Source organism: Sylvia atricapilla, chromosome 1 (assembly GCF_009819655.1).
Source record: "Sylvia atricapilla isolate bSylAtr1 chromosome 1, bSylAtr1.pri, whole genome shotgun sequence".
In the NCBI taxonomy this organism is placed as follows: Eukaryota; Metazoa; Chordata; class Aves; order Passeriformes; family Sylviidae; genus Sylvia; species Sylvia atricapilla.
Genome location: NC_089140.1, coordinates 66678936 through 66693461, shown reverse-complemented (window position 1 = coordinate 66693461; position 14526 = coordinate 66678936). Strand labels below are relative to the sequence as shown.

Below are 14526 nucleotides of genomic sequence, written 5' to 3'. Positions count from 1 at the left end.
GTGCGGTGCCCGGGCGGCCACCGGGGAGCGACACCGCGGCGGGGCGGGGGCCGGGGCGCAGGAGGACCGCGGGGCGGCCGCCGAGGAGGCGCGGAGGACACAGGCGAGGCGCGGCTCCACGCCCAGGAGCGCCGCTTAAAACCAGCACGGAAAGGTGTGGCCTCGCCTTTCCTCTGCCGGCGGGGAGGGGACGGGACGGGACCTCCGCTCTTTGCCGCCGCCAGCCCTCGCCGCCCGCCCGGCTCCGCACCGCGCTCCTGCCCCGCGCTCACCTGCGGGCCGCCCGACCCCCGGCTCTTCCCCGGCCCTTGCGGACTGCGAGGAGCGGCGGCACCGCGGCGGGCGCTGCCGGCCGTGAATGCCTTTCCTGCCGTCGGGTCCGGCTGAGTGTCCCCGTCGCTTTGCCCGTCGGCCCGCGTCGCCCCGGGCGGCTCCCCCGCCGCCATGAGCATCAACGGCGGCTCCCACCCGCGCATCAACACGCTGGGCCGCATGGCGCGGGCAGAGTCCGGCACCGACCTGCGCTACGAGATGAGCTCCCATGTCGTGGGCGGCGGCGGCGGCGGCGGCGGCGGCACCACTCACACCCACAAGACCTACTACTACCAGAAGACCTACGGCGGGGACTACGCCTCCGACGGATACGGGTAGGTGCGGGTCCAGCCGCCCCCCGGCCCCGCTCCCTCGGGGCCGCCTTCGGACAGCTGCCGGGAGCCCGCGCGCGGTGGGATTCCCTAGCTGCGAGCTCGCGAGTTTCTTTATCCTGCTCTTCTCTGAGGCGTCTTAACTTCTAAAAGGCTTTTAAGTGCAGGCGAAGAACTTACTTTCAAAAAGCCGCTTTTGGTGGTGACTCTCCTTGAAGAGAGTAGCAGGAATAAAAACAATGTCTCCCGTTTGCGCTGAGGGCTGTAAATGGGTCTGTGCTGGCTGTATTGACCCGAGGGTTCTGCGCTGATAAACCCCCGCTTTGCTCAGTGACGCAAAACAAGCTGAACTGAAGTGAATTGCTTTATACCCCATACACCCAGGCTCTGCCTTCCCCGGTTAGTTGCATAGCTAGGGCTATAAAACCATTTTAACTAGTGGGAAATGTTCTCTTGTTAAATTTTGAGTTTGTTTCTGCTTGTGTGAGGCCTGGGAGTTTGTCGTGATCTTTTATAGAGCGATCCCTGACATTTGGTGGCAGGGGGCAGAGATACATGACAAGCAACATCGGTCTGCTCTCCTCGCCTCTTATCTTTTTAACTTTCTGCTTGCCCTGGTGCTGTGAGCACAGTCAAGATCTCGTAGGCAGGGTGTGAATCCAGCTGGGATTCCTGGCTTGGCGAGTGCCTGTTCTCATGGATGCAGCTGTACCAGCAATCTGTGCCCATCAAGTTTGTCAAGGACCTTCTGCAGAGTGCAGTAATCATGAAGACTTCTCCATTTATCTCCTTGTCTGGGAATTCACGGGACTGAAAAGTAGTTATGGTCGCTGAAGGAAACAGTGCGGGTGTGTGGTGTGTGTGCTACACCATCACAAAGCACAGCTGGTCATGACTGGTTTGTGTGTGTGGAATGGCTGTATTAAATCTATCGGTCTAATTATGGATGCCACTGACTCAGGAATTGATGCAGAGGCCCTGTCATGTATTTTGAGTTAGAATTTAAGCGCTAATTTTATGCATAGTTGATGATTGGATTGCAAAAGAGTGATAATTAAACATATATAGTAAATAAGCAGCATACACAGTAAACAGATGAGAAAAGGCAGGCTTTTTTATATCAAGCAGATCCATGAACGGCCATAGAGAGTCAAGGTTATCCTAGAGAGTACAGTGTGTGCTGCTTAGGTGTGTCAGCTCAGTTGCTAGAGGACCACTGAATGAATGACAAAACTTGCAATCTATGGACTTTTTTGTTTGTTACTTTGCCCATTTCTTAGTTTTAGTTCTTTGTTGGGCTTTCAATTTGTTGTGTGTGTAGGTAAGTTAGTTACAATGAATTGCAGCCAGAACACATCCAGTTATCAATATAATAGTATGAGAATATCTATTTATTGCTCTATAATAAGAACAATTCAGTACTGTAGCATTGGGGAGTGCACACACTGGGACTCCAAGATGCCATTGCTGCGCTGCATGTGGGAGGATTTGTCTTGCTAGTGGTGCTTCATTGCAAATACCTTCACTGTTTACAAGAGACAGCCATGAAAAATGAATGGCAGCGCATGTTCCTTCCTGGTCATTCTCTTTTTCCTCACTTTACACTGGTGCAACTCTATTTGGATTCACTAGAATGATTTCCATATCACTCCTGACTTTCACTAGAGAAGAAATGCTTTCCTTTAATTTAGCATTAGTTACATATTTTAAGCCAGTCTGTAGTTTGTAGTTTGTTAGGCTCTTCTTTCTGTAGCATTCAGTGGTGGTGTAGTGAGAGTGGAAAGCACAGACCTGATCAAGAGGTTAACAACCTTACGTCAACATTCTTTCATTTTCTTTTTATAATGTATTATTCATATCTCCTTTCTGAGAATGTATGTCTGGCAAGGAGGTTGCAATGAACGTTCCTGTTGACTTTATTGAGAGACTTCTGAGTGGAACTAAAGACAATGATTATCGAGATTAAAAAAGAAAAAAATATATATATAGTATGAATTCACTTATTATTTTATGTGAAAAAATCTGACCACACCAAATACTTTAAATATTTTTTTTGCTACAGAGTATATGTATTTGCCAACTTACCTAGTTGCATAGGTTTATTTATAAGCAGTGCTGATAGGAGTTAAAATGTGTCTCAAAACAAGTGGTTTATTGTCAGTTAATGAAACAAGCAGTTTTGCCTGATTTTGCACTTGTGTTTGTGTGCAGAAAATCCACCAAATGCTCTGCATGTTGTGCTATTGGGACCAGGGCCGTCATCTATGGGACTGGTTTTATTAATTACATTTAGCCTGGCATATTCAGTGCCAAAGTTTAGTGGCATCTACTGAACTCAGAAAACGGAGGCTTCTTTTCTTCCATGGGGAAGATCACTCTACCCTAATTTTTAAATGCAGCAGGATTCAAGTTAGGGTCTAGTCTTGTAAGGTTTGGGGCGTATTCTGCCAAACAAGTCTGTGCTGAGTATTACATTACTCACAGAGCAATATGGGACGCTCCCTACCCTTAGGGCTCAGCAAGGTGCTTTTACAACATTCCCGGTTTCTTCTGGCTTGGGAACTCAGGATGAGCTTGGCCCGGAGTACAGATACTCAGCTTGACAGTGAGTCACACTCTGCTAAAGTGCCAATTCATCAGTCAAATATTTATCAATGTCTTTGCTATGGAGATAGAAAATCTGATAAACCATGAGAGAAAAAAAAAAAAAAAAAAAAAGGCAAAGATTTGCAGTTTTATTTGTCATTGCTAAGATTAAGGAAAAAGAATAGCCTAGGATTCACGGTCACTGAGTGACATGAACATGAATTAATTTACACAGTTTTTCTTAAAGATTAATGTAACTTCCGTGCTTCAAGTTAGAAAAGGAGTTAGAAAATTACCTCCCCTGCCCTGACACTACTTCGAGGATCCAAGAAACAAAGTTAACGTGGAGAAAACCGACTCAAAGCCACACTTTTGCCTTTCCCATCGCTGTCGCAAGGATGTGTGGAGTCCTGGCTGAGCGGAGTTGGTAACTTTGAGCTGCGCAGCCGGCGAGGCAGGAATGCGAAAGGCTGCGGAATACCTGTCCTGCCGGCACAGCCCGCGCCCCGCTCTCCTGGCAGCGAAAAGGTGACGCTGCCCCGCCGTGAGAAGAGGCTCTGGCCGTGCCTTTCCCAGCTCTCTGTTCCGTAGGGACGTGCAGGTGTGAAAGCCTCCGTCAGGAGAAGGGGGTTTGCCCCACTGCAGCGCGGCTGTGTTCCATGGTCCAGGCTGGAGCCGGTGTTCGGCACCTCCCTGTCCCGGAGGCGGGAGAGGCAGCGTGCGAGCAGCCTGCTGCATGCGGCAGGGACGGCCTTTGGGAACAGCTAAGGCCTTTGGGAACGGGTCTCTTGCTCCTGGTGATTTATACCAGTGGGAAAAAGCATGAGGGTTCCTGTGAACAGGTGGGGTTCGATCCCTTATGAAACTTTGCACGCTGCAAAGGCACTAAGCTCCGGGGGAGTCCTAATAATTCAGTAGTAACTACTGGCTTTTTGCACATTTTAAATGGTATTTAGGGCCTGATTGTGCCAGATGCAGAGGTCTTTTCAGATTTCCACCCTCATGGAAACCCTAGTCTGTGTGCATACTTGGCAGATAGGACTCGCTTGGTGAGCCTGTGGTGTGCCAAAACTGGTCCTAGTTAGAGCAGAGACATATGAGGAGAACTCCTGATGATTTGACAGTTTGTATTCACCTTCTTTGAGGTGGGACAGGGAAAGCTGGACTGCAGCATTTTAACTCCTGGTTGTGTTCTTATGGCTGTTGTGATTCACCACCTTCATGCCGTTGCGTTTTCCAGCACACGCACACCCAGCTGGCGGGTGGTGGCAGATGGGCGGTGGTATGTGCAGGCTCTGTGCTGGGAATGCAGATTCCAGGTCAGGTTTTTCTTCTGACTTGCCTACCCTGGGCATACCAGGTAATCCCTTTATGAATCTTCTGCTTGTTCAAACAAGTTTGTGTGGAGGGGGTGGGAAGTGTGAAGAAAAAGTAGCGCTATTTTTTTTTTTGCTCTAGTTGAGTTGTGGGAATCATTCAATATTCTGGATCTGCTAGAAGACTTTCTTTTAAAGCTTCCTGCGTTTTTGAATGAATTAAAAAAAAATTAAAAGCTTTGAATTTTTAAAAGGCTAGAAGTTTTGTGGAGGGCTTGGAAAATTTAACAAGGATTATTCTAATTTCTTTTAAATAGTATCTTCAGGACAAGAGCAACCTCTTTGTGCTCCAAAGCTTTAGGGAGCTGTGAAGCTGTGGGAAGGCTCCTCAGAACTGGTGGATGTGTTTCTGTGTTTCCTTTGCCCTGCTTCTCTGGGCGGTGATCCCACCCTGGATAACCCAGCAGCCTCTGGATGTGCAGTGGCAAAGGCAGACTCCAGCACAGCCCCCATGGTCCAGGTGTTTGTGCTGGGTGTGTGCAGGTCTTGCAGCAAATGGGAGGCAAATGGGAAAGCAGAAGGCAGCTGGCTTCCTTGCCCCTTGGGTTCTGCAGTGATGACATCAGCTCCCCCAGTGGGCCTGTGAAGGTGCAAGCTGTGTTTTTAGAGAAAGTATTTGGTTTATTCAAAATGCATCACTTGGGATGATTTTTTGACTGCTTGAATAGGTTGCTGCCAGCAGTACTCAGCCCTGCTGTCTTCTGGGATGTGGGCACTGCTGACATGTCTGTCTCTGTTCTCATGACTCATCGTATGGCCTTGAGCGTGTTTCTCAGCCCCTTTTAGGAAAAGCAGGAATAGTTCTGTCTTATTTCAGTGAACTGGGGGTCTTGTAAGGATCACGGGTACTGTTTTCATCAGTTTTCACAAATCCTAGTTCGGACATCGAGGATTCAACAGTAAAGTAATGGCTAGATTTAGCTCAGCTGGGGTATATTCCCCAGGGAGGTGTTGCCTGAGCTGCTATCCTGCCCAAATCCTGGTGGCAGCAAGGGTTGGGCTGTCCTCTTGTTTCTCAGGGAGAGCAGGAGGGTATTACAGCAAGGGAGCAATGTGTTCTGCCTTGACATGCAGTTAGAAGGGTGGCTCCTGTACTGAATGACAACAGGGAGATGCTGTGCCTTTCCTAGGGCTCTCCTGACAGCGGAGAGCAACAGGCCTACATTTCAACATCCCAAGTAAAAGCAATTCATCTGTGTTTTGAAGTGTTTTCGTAATTTTAAAACAAAGACTCTACCCCCTTTTGTTTTCCTTTGTTCCTTTAATAGTTAATGACTGTTAAAATTAAGTTATTTCAATAAAGAACTCTGCTTAATAGGACCTTTTTGAAATTAATGAGTTGCCTTCCAAATAAGTGCCATAGTCTAAAATGAGTTGTTGGAACAAATACATACTTAAGGTCAGAAGTTGTCCAGTCTGTTCACTCAGTGCTGTTCTGCAGGGTTTACAAAAGCAAAACAGCACAGCAAATAGTCAGGTTATTGCAAATATATGTATTTATTAGTAGTAGACCCTGTCCTCTTCTGTTATGAGTCCTGCTAAAAGACCAGCCCCCAGTTCTTTCCGTATCTGCTGGAATGGTTGATAACATATCTTGCATTTGCAGGGGTGCAGTAAAACAAATGAAAAATCTGCCTTTATTTTCACTGCATGGTGTGCCTCCAGTGTTGGATACAACAGGATCCTATTCATATGTTTGAGGTTTAGATCCTGCCAGAGTTAAATCAAATTGTCATAGCAGCAGTAGGTGTTACAATGACAAACATTACTCTAAACTCGTTCAGTTTCATCTAAACAAAATCAGACAAAACAAGAGAGACACTGACAAAATACCGTGGAAAGTAACCCACTTAATCTGTGTTCTCTGAGGATTGTTGGTATCCTACATTTGTGTAAGGGACATAAATATATTTTCATGTAGCATGTAGGTTACATGTTTTTACTTCAAAAATCCAGCTTTGTTCTTGCCTCCATTCCATGATTCTGTCCAGCATGCTCAGGGTTTGCCTCAGTTTCTTTGGTGCAGAATTTTATGTGTTGGGAATGATTTTACTTTGGCTGTCTGTTTCCTACTGCGTCAAGGTTGGTTGTTTTATTATTCTGAACTGGAGTTTCTGCTTTGATCTGCTGATCCCCATTAAAGGCCTGTTGGCTTCATTAAGAGGTAGATAATACTGAAGGACTTTGAAACTGCTAATGAAGTACCTTCCTGTCACATGGGTGGAAAGTATTGAAGATGTGTCCCTGTGAGATTGTGCTAGTGCCATCTGATGTATCAACATCAGTAGACGTCTGTTGAGGTATGGTCTCACTAAGTGTTTTTATTTTTTAAGTTCAAAGATTGATTTATGCCCTTGGGCATGTTTGTACAGCTAAATCCGCTTCAGATTTGAAGTTCTGGATTCCTGTTGGCTTGGTGGAGCTATGCCATCAAACATCAGCTCCTATGCTGGCATCTGCTGTTTCTGATTGCACCCCAGTATCCCCATGAGCTCTATTTGGTCTTCTGACAGTTTTGAAAGCCAGTGCCTCTAACAGGTCATGACCTTTTCATCATTATCATAGGATTGATCTCTGTATTTTTACTGGCAAAACTGGTTAGATTTTTAACAACAAAGAAGGCATTAATAAAATAGTGTGCTCTTTTCTGCTTTCAATTTGTATAGCTCCAGCTTCTGACATTATTTTGGTTATATCTTTATCTGCTCATTGGAAAGCCTTAAATATGTGCTGCTTTCTTCTTGTGAAGGTCCCCATGAACTGTAAACAAGTAACTTGTTGTTACTCTATTTGAAGACCTAGATAGGGTGTACTTAAGCCTCTCATTTCAAGGCCTCTACTCCTGCTTTTGAAAAAGTTTTGTTCATCTATATTTAGCCATCTTCAGGTTTTCAATTATTTTTAATAATTTGGACAATAATTATGGATTTGGTGTTCAAATATCATTAGACTGAACACAAAATGCTTGTATTTCTACTTCTTTATATTTTAATTTAATAGTTTGATTTATTTGCAAATAGCTTTTCTTCACCATTTCTTACCATGTTAACTGTAATAGCTATCATTTAGACCTCTTGTCATGGTGGAGTAATGTCTTTGAGCTCAGTAAAGTTACCCTGAAGCCAGAGGAGATAGACTGACTGGTTACAGAGTAAGTCTGGTCATCATCTATACTTCATTTGGCTTTAATGGCTATCCAGCATTTGTAGCTGCCAGAACATGATGGACAAAAGTGATTCAAGAGAAAATACTCTTCAATGTTCTAAAAAGAGAAAATTGCTCGGAAGGTTCCTTTCTCTTCTTTATTATGTTTCATTCATGAGAATAATTGTGGATGTAATTAAATGTAAATTTCAGATGCAGTCAGATATTTCTATATCTAAACACAGCAGTGATGCCTAAGGAGAAGGAATGATTTAGAAAAGGAAGCTGGCACAAAACCAGACCCATATGTTATTTTTCATAATTGTTTTCTTTAAGCTGTTTCCAAGATACACAGGGGGGTGCATTGCACAGTGGGGCGCAGCGTTTGTGCAGCCAAAGGGTCACGGTACAAGCTGGGGGCTGCATGTGTACAGCTTGTTTTATGTCACCCAGTGACTCTGCAGTCTTGTCTGTGCACCTCTGAGGGTCTGTTCCCTGGTATGGGGGAAGCTGCTGAGAAGTTGCTCAGACCTTTTCTATTTGTTCCAGATGAGCTGATAGGAGAGCAGCAGGCTGCTGGTGCATCATGCTGCAGAAGAGCATTAAAAAATATTGAATGTTTCTCACCACTCCAGTGATTTTGCCAAGGACAGTTCTGCTTTTTCATTGTCACAATTCCTTTGGTGAAGGATGGTCTGAGTCTGTTCAAGTCAGTGGAAGGATTTCCATTGAATCCGAATTGCTTGCTGGCTCTGAGTTGGACAGATCGACACTGGTACTCTTGTTGGCATTAGTGTTGTAAGGAGTGTTTGTCTCTTCAGTGATTTCTAATGGAAAAGCTTACCTACTCTGAGCACGGGAGTTAGAAAGCTAGGCAAGGCTTGGAAACAACCTTAGCTCTTACTGATAGTGGCTTATTTTAGTTTCACTGGCAAGTGTTTGGGTTCAGGAGCCGCCTGGGCTTCCTTAGGAGGTCTGATCCCATCACCAAGCAATGGCTCCTCACTTGGAGCACCTCAGCCCCATTCAGCTGCAGTGGCTCACTTTGATGGCTGAATCCTAAAAGCTGGAAAAGCAACATTCTGGCAGTATGGATGCAGTAGATTATGTGCAAGACAGCAGTAATGACCCCGTTACTTACCTTGGTTTTTTCCTCCACTACTGATTTTAGTTCTGGGGTTTTACTTTGGAGATTCCAAACTCATCCCTTATGTATTTGTAAGAAAGCATGTCCTCTGACTCCAGGCCCTACTTTTTTTTGTAGTAGCTTGTATATTGCAATTCATTCCTAAAACAGTGCACTCGCTTTGTGCATTTCTGCTGATAAAAGGGCTCTTCTTACACTTGTGTGGACTTGTGTGCTCCTGTGCTTGCCTAGCTGAGGATCCTGCTTTCCTTGTGTGCCCTGACATTTGATGGCTGGTGTGATATCATGAACAATTACATCACACAAAAGCTATGCTCCGATGTATTGACTTTAACAAAGATTGTGATAATTCATTCCCACTGTAATGCTGCCAAAATTTTTTTCTATCAAAGCTATAAATACCTGTACTGGAATAAAACTTTCTCCTTTATGGCATGCCAGTTTCCATGCCTGCTGTTGCAGGACTATAAAGTGGATCTGCCACTGTGGAATTGTCATTAAACTTTCACGGTTTAGTTAGTGTGTGTGTGTGTGTGTGTGTGAATCTACATGAGGTGGATTATTCCGTGTAAATTCTCTTAACTCTTCTGAATTTGTGTTTCTTGTATTTCTTCAAAATGTGCAATTTCTCTGTATTTACTTCATCTTCTTTTCCCCCACAACAGCCAGAATGGGACCTGTACCATGTCCAGACGCCAGAACACCATCCAGGAGCTTTTGCAGAACTGTTCGGATTGCCTGACGCGAGCTGAGCTCATAGTACAGCCCGTGAGTGCTTCTTGTTCTTCTTATCCAAAGTGATTATGAATGTTACATACATACTCTGTACTGTTGTCTGGACTCACAGGCTCTGCTTCTTCATCTCCTTTCTCCCTTTTCAGCTGTTTGTGTGAGGCAACTGGGAGTGGAATGGCATACCTCCTTCTTAGGTTGTCTTCTTCCCTCTGTATTCTGTTCAGTAAAACTGATTGAAATGCATCTGGTTAGTAAAAGGGGTCTTCTTGATTAAAAAAAAAAAAGGAACAACAAAAAACAAACCCACCCTCAAACAGATTCTATTGCATCTTATTTTTCAGTTTTAGATCAGGACCGCTGTCAGTGATAACACCCATTACTAATGACTATTTACACTCTTTTAGTGTCTTCTGTAGGATATTGTCATCATTTGCGGGGCCACAATGAACCTGAGCCACCTTAGGAAATACCTTAATTACCTTTATTTTATTTTTTCAGATGATTCCTAAAGTAAATGAGACTAGATTAAAGTCTTCCTGGCTGTTCCAGCTCAAATACATACAAATAATCTCTGCAGTATCTGGTACAAACTCAGAGTGCCTCGGGGTGGCTTATTCACTGATGCTAAACTGAATTCACTCCTGGCAAACATGGGGTGTCCTCTGTCCTTGCTGAAGTCAGAGGAGGTGCAGGGTGGTGAGTGCATCCTGCTGTTGAGGCCACTGAGATGTGAAACACTTTCACAGTTCTGGCAGTAAATGTGATTTAATGTGCACTTTCGGACCCTCTGTGAACAGAAAATTCTTTCAGAACTGAACTCTGTGGTTAGGAGTTCATTTCCTTTTCAGAGATACGGGATGTGTGAGCATGTTTATATAAAAATCAATGCCAGAGTAAATACTGCCTTTTGTTCAGGATTAATATTATTCCAGTGAAGTTGAAAGAAAGAGATGTTTAGTTCCAGCTTGGTGCCACAACATGCATTCCTTGCTTGTTTCTTTCTTTTCTTTCTAAGGGACAGAGCAATGAGATCCATAATATTTTATTTGCAAAATCAGGTCACAGCTGCATTATGTTTTGTTCAGCATGGCTGTGTCAGTGTGGGATAAGGTGCAAGATCTATGTCTTCCTGGTTGAATCAACCATGACTATGCTGGTCCAACTGCACTTAGAAGGTGCATGGAGAATTTTCCTACACTTTGGGTGATAAGGTGGGATGCAAATGTGATGAGGCATGGAGCTGGACCCAGGCAGACGGTACTGCTTGCGTTTTTGTTGGAGGGGGAAGTCTTAGAACCTCAGGGAACCTTGTGGAAAGTCAGGAGCAATATCTGCCATCTCCTACTAGGACAGTGTTTCCTTCTCATCTTCTGAACACAAAAGCATGTCTTAAGAAGCACACCTTGTGAAGCTTTGGCTCCACTGAGATAAACATCAAGATGTGCTGCTCTTCTTGGAAAGTTTTGTTTGATACTACATTTTAATAATTTTCTTCCATATTTTATTTTAATAAGGACTTTCCAGTGACTGTGGATCCTTTGCTAGTCAGCCTTCTGCCAGTTAAAACTGGCAGTCAGAGACCTGGAAGTTGAAACTTATCATGCTTCCTAAAAAGAAACCCATCCTCACATCTGTTTTAAGACAACCAAAGGAAGCTTAGATGATGAATATTAATTTAATTTTCATCCTTTTTTTTTTTTTCATTAGGAATTGAAATATGGGGATGGTGTCCCACTTAGAGGCAACAGGGATCTGGAAGACTGTTTTGCCCAGGCAAATGACCAAATGGACATCCTGGATGGGCTGATCAGAGAGATGAGGCAGATGGGCCAGCCCTGTGACATGTATCAGAAAAGGTATTGTCAGGGAAGTGTTGGGGTTGGGTATGTGACTGATCAAAGTTTGTGGCACCTCAAATGCTCGCCTTCCCTTGTGTTGCAGAATGAAATAGAAATCAATAAGGTGGAATTAAATCTGTTTGGTCACATAACATGGAGAAGGGTCTTGCAGTAATATATTTGTTACAGAAATTCAAGCCTTGGTTGTCTTCATGAAATCTTAGTCGATATATTTTTTCTACGGTCTTCACATTCAACACTTTGTCTTGCATAGTTGGTGGTCCAGTAGGAGAGAAATTGCATTGTTTGTCTGTTTTCTGGGTGTTTTGCTCACAGACACTAAGTGATTCCTTCCCTTTCAGGCTGCTCCAGCTCCAGGAGCAAATGCGTGCCCTGTACAAAGCCATCAGTGTTCCCCGTGCCAGAAGGGCCAGCTCCAAAGGTGGTGGCTGCTTCTCCTCCCAGAGTGGCTCGGGCTGGGATGAGTACACCAAACGTGTCACAAGTGAATGTTTAAGCTGGATGAGGCAGCAGAAGGTAAATCTGTGCAAAATGTAGAGACAATGCTAAAACCTGGTGTTGTTTGTGAATGTCACCTCATATGTAGTGTTGTTTTGAGTGCCAGTAGAAAAGTAAAGACACATGTGAATGCTTGCATGTTATTCCAAGTTCCTTTTTTTCCTCCCGGTATTGTACATACAGTGAATTCTCACTGAAATCCAAACATGGACTGGGGTCTTCTTTTGCACAGGAACAGGTGTGGAAGTTAGATTTGAAAGCTAAATGAAACACAGGTGTTAACATAACAAAAGACATATTTGTGTTAGAGATTATTGTGCTCAGTATTTCCCTTGTTCCTTCCTTGCACAGATTTCCTTTGATTCGTATTTATTGTAGCTGTTTACACAGACAAGACCATCTTCACAGATTTAACCACTGTCCAGTATTTCAGAATTGTTTTCCCCTTCTAGTCTGTCTTTGTCACAGGGAGGTAGAGCTGATTGCCACGGGACTAGGTTTTCAGAAGTCAGTGCTGAAATGCACACAGAAGTGCTGAAGCTACTGTTTGTTGCATTCTGAGAACAAATTTGCCAATTCACAGCTGTTGCTGATGTAACCTGGAGTGGGCAGCACACAGTTTTTGTGCTGCTGAGGTCAAAGTTGTGTGTTGAAGTGAAAGTTGTAAGTTTGTGGTTGAACAGCCCTTTTTGAGAGACAGGTAGGGAGGATGGAACAAGGTGGCTGAAGTCACACTTTGCAGACCTCCTTGTAGATTGAAATTGCATTATTTTTATCTCTCTTTATTAGGTTGTTGGTTTGTGATTCTGTCATTATTATCTGCGTATGGCATTTGCCAGGTGGCTCTTACACAATCCAAATGGGGAGGGTAGAACTCTGTAGAATTGCAGTGTTTTTAAGTGAGTGCTAGTTATAGTCTAGCCTTCTGGTGTGGCATGTTTCAGAGGAGGAAGGGGAAGTGGAGATGCACTCCTTGAGTGGTAATGTGTATAAGCATTGTGCCTGGACAGCTGCAGCCAACACTATTGCTCTACACATGTTGTGGGAGAGGAGGCTGATTGTCAGCCCTGCCGTGGCTTGAGGAGTGATGTTGGGCAGACTCTGGGCACGCTTCCAGCGCTGAAAGATGGTGAACAGGCTGCACCTCCCAAAGACACCATGTGATGCCTTGCTCAGACACCCCTCGCTAAACACAGGGAGCATAAGCAAGTGCTTTATAGCTGCGCTCCCACACCAAACCTCCTGTGAAAGTAAAAGGCTCTCTCTCTCTCTTTTTTCCCCTTCATCTCTACAGCAAAGCTGAGGTGCGGCCATTAAGCACTTACCTCACTGGGGAAATTTATTTTGAACTTGCCATGATGTTACTTCTTTCTGTTGTGCCTTGCTGTGTCCCATTACTTGCTCACATTGAGACTAGGATAATGTTTCCCCTAGTTATGTGGTGAGATGTAGGGAAAAATTCTGAGCAGCTTCAGTCTTTTTGCTGTTTTTCCGGTTTTTGTCTGGATGGTTTGCTGGTAGGAGAATCAGGTGGCAAGGAGGGTTGGTCAAATTTCTAGTGCAGAACTGGGGAAAGTGCAGTGAAATCCAGACAGCCTTTGTTCATGTATGGCAGCCAGCCATGACTGCCACTGTTGCTACAGTCTCTTTAGACTGTTTAAATACAGCGAGAAGGGTCAAAGTCCTCTAACTTGTAAATAGGTGAATGAAAAATGGTTTCATTTCTTGGATCGTTTTCAGCACTGCCTTTGAACCCCTACTTGAGTTCTGGCTTTGCCATCTGTTGAGTCATAGAGATTTGACTCCAGACTGGTAATTATCAAATTCAGTCCCAACCCAAGATTAGGATTCCTCTTTCTTTACTGGGCATGTGCACAGACAGGCATTCAGACAGAGTCGTAGTGTGTCTTTGCAGCATAAAAGAGGATTTGGAGTTTGAGGAGCTGAATTTAAAGTTAGGTGGCTTTTAATATTTGAAAAAAATGAAACAAGGAACTGCAGTCAGATTTTGGGTTAGTAATTAGCAGGTGTATTACTGTTTTTCAAGACGGTTTCTATGCATTTTCACTTGCCATCCTACAATAAATATTGCCAAAATGCAAGACAAACAACACGTTCTCTAGTCATTTCAGTTTATCTTCTGTGGAGTTTTTTTAGTGTGACTGCATTTAACTGAGATTGTTGAAGTTTGCATGAGCAAAATTAAAATGGAGATCTGGTGTACTGGGCTATAGAACTTAACTGGGCATTTTCACATGAATTGCATGAATAGCATTGTTTGATAAAGTCGTGGTTTGTTTTCAGAGTGATAAGAAAGTAATTTTACTGTAGAACATAAAATAACAGTTTGGTCCAAAGAAAACCAGATGAAAATACACTACTGAGTGTGCTTCATCTAGTGTAACTATAAACAACTGAAATATTTTTCCTATTTTGTTTCTCCTGCCTTGGGAGCCTGTCACACAGTTTAATTAATGGCAATTTAAAGAAACTGTAACCCCCTACCCTGAGCTTCTTTTTCTTTCAGTTTTACCCTC

The 14526-nt window shown here is 44.1% G+C and overlaps 1 protein-coding gene across 3 annotated transcripts in view; it reads left to right on the top strand.

Annotated features, from left to right (window-relative positions):
• Nucleotides 1–364: 364 nt before the first annotated feature.
• The window catches only part of DSP (desmoplakin), a 39082-nt gene continuing 24920 nt past the window's right edge, over nt 365–14526 (top strand). For all 3 annotated transcript variants that reach the window (XM_066324879.1, XM_066324870.1, XM_066324861.1), the window contains exons 1-4: nt 365–647; nt 9563–9665; nt 11340–11488; nt 11833–12007. In XM_066324879.1, the coding sequence (XP_066180976.1) occupies nt 445–647; nt 9563–9665; nt 11340–11488; nt 11833–12007 (630 nt within the window). In that variant the 5' untranslated portion in view covers nt 365–444. The remainder of the gene's footprint in view (nt 648–9562; nt 9666–11339; nt 11489–11832; nt 12008–14526) is intronic.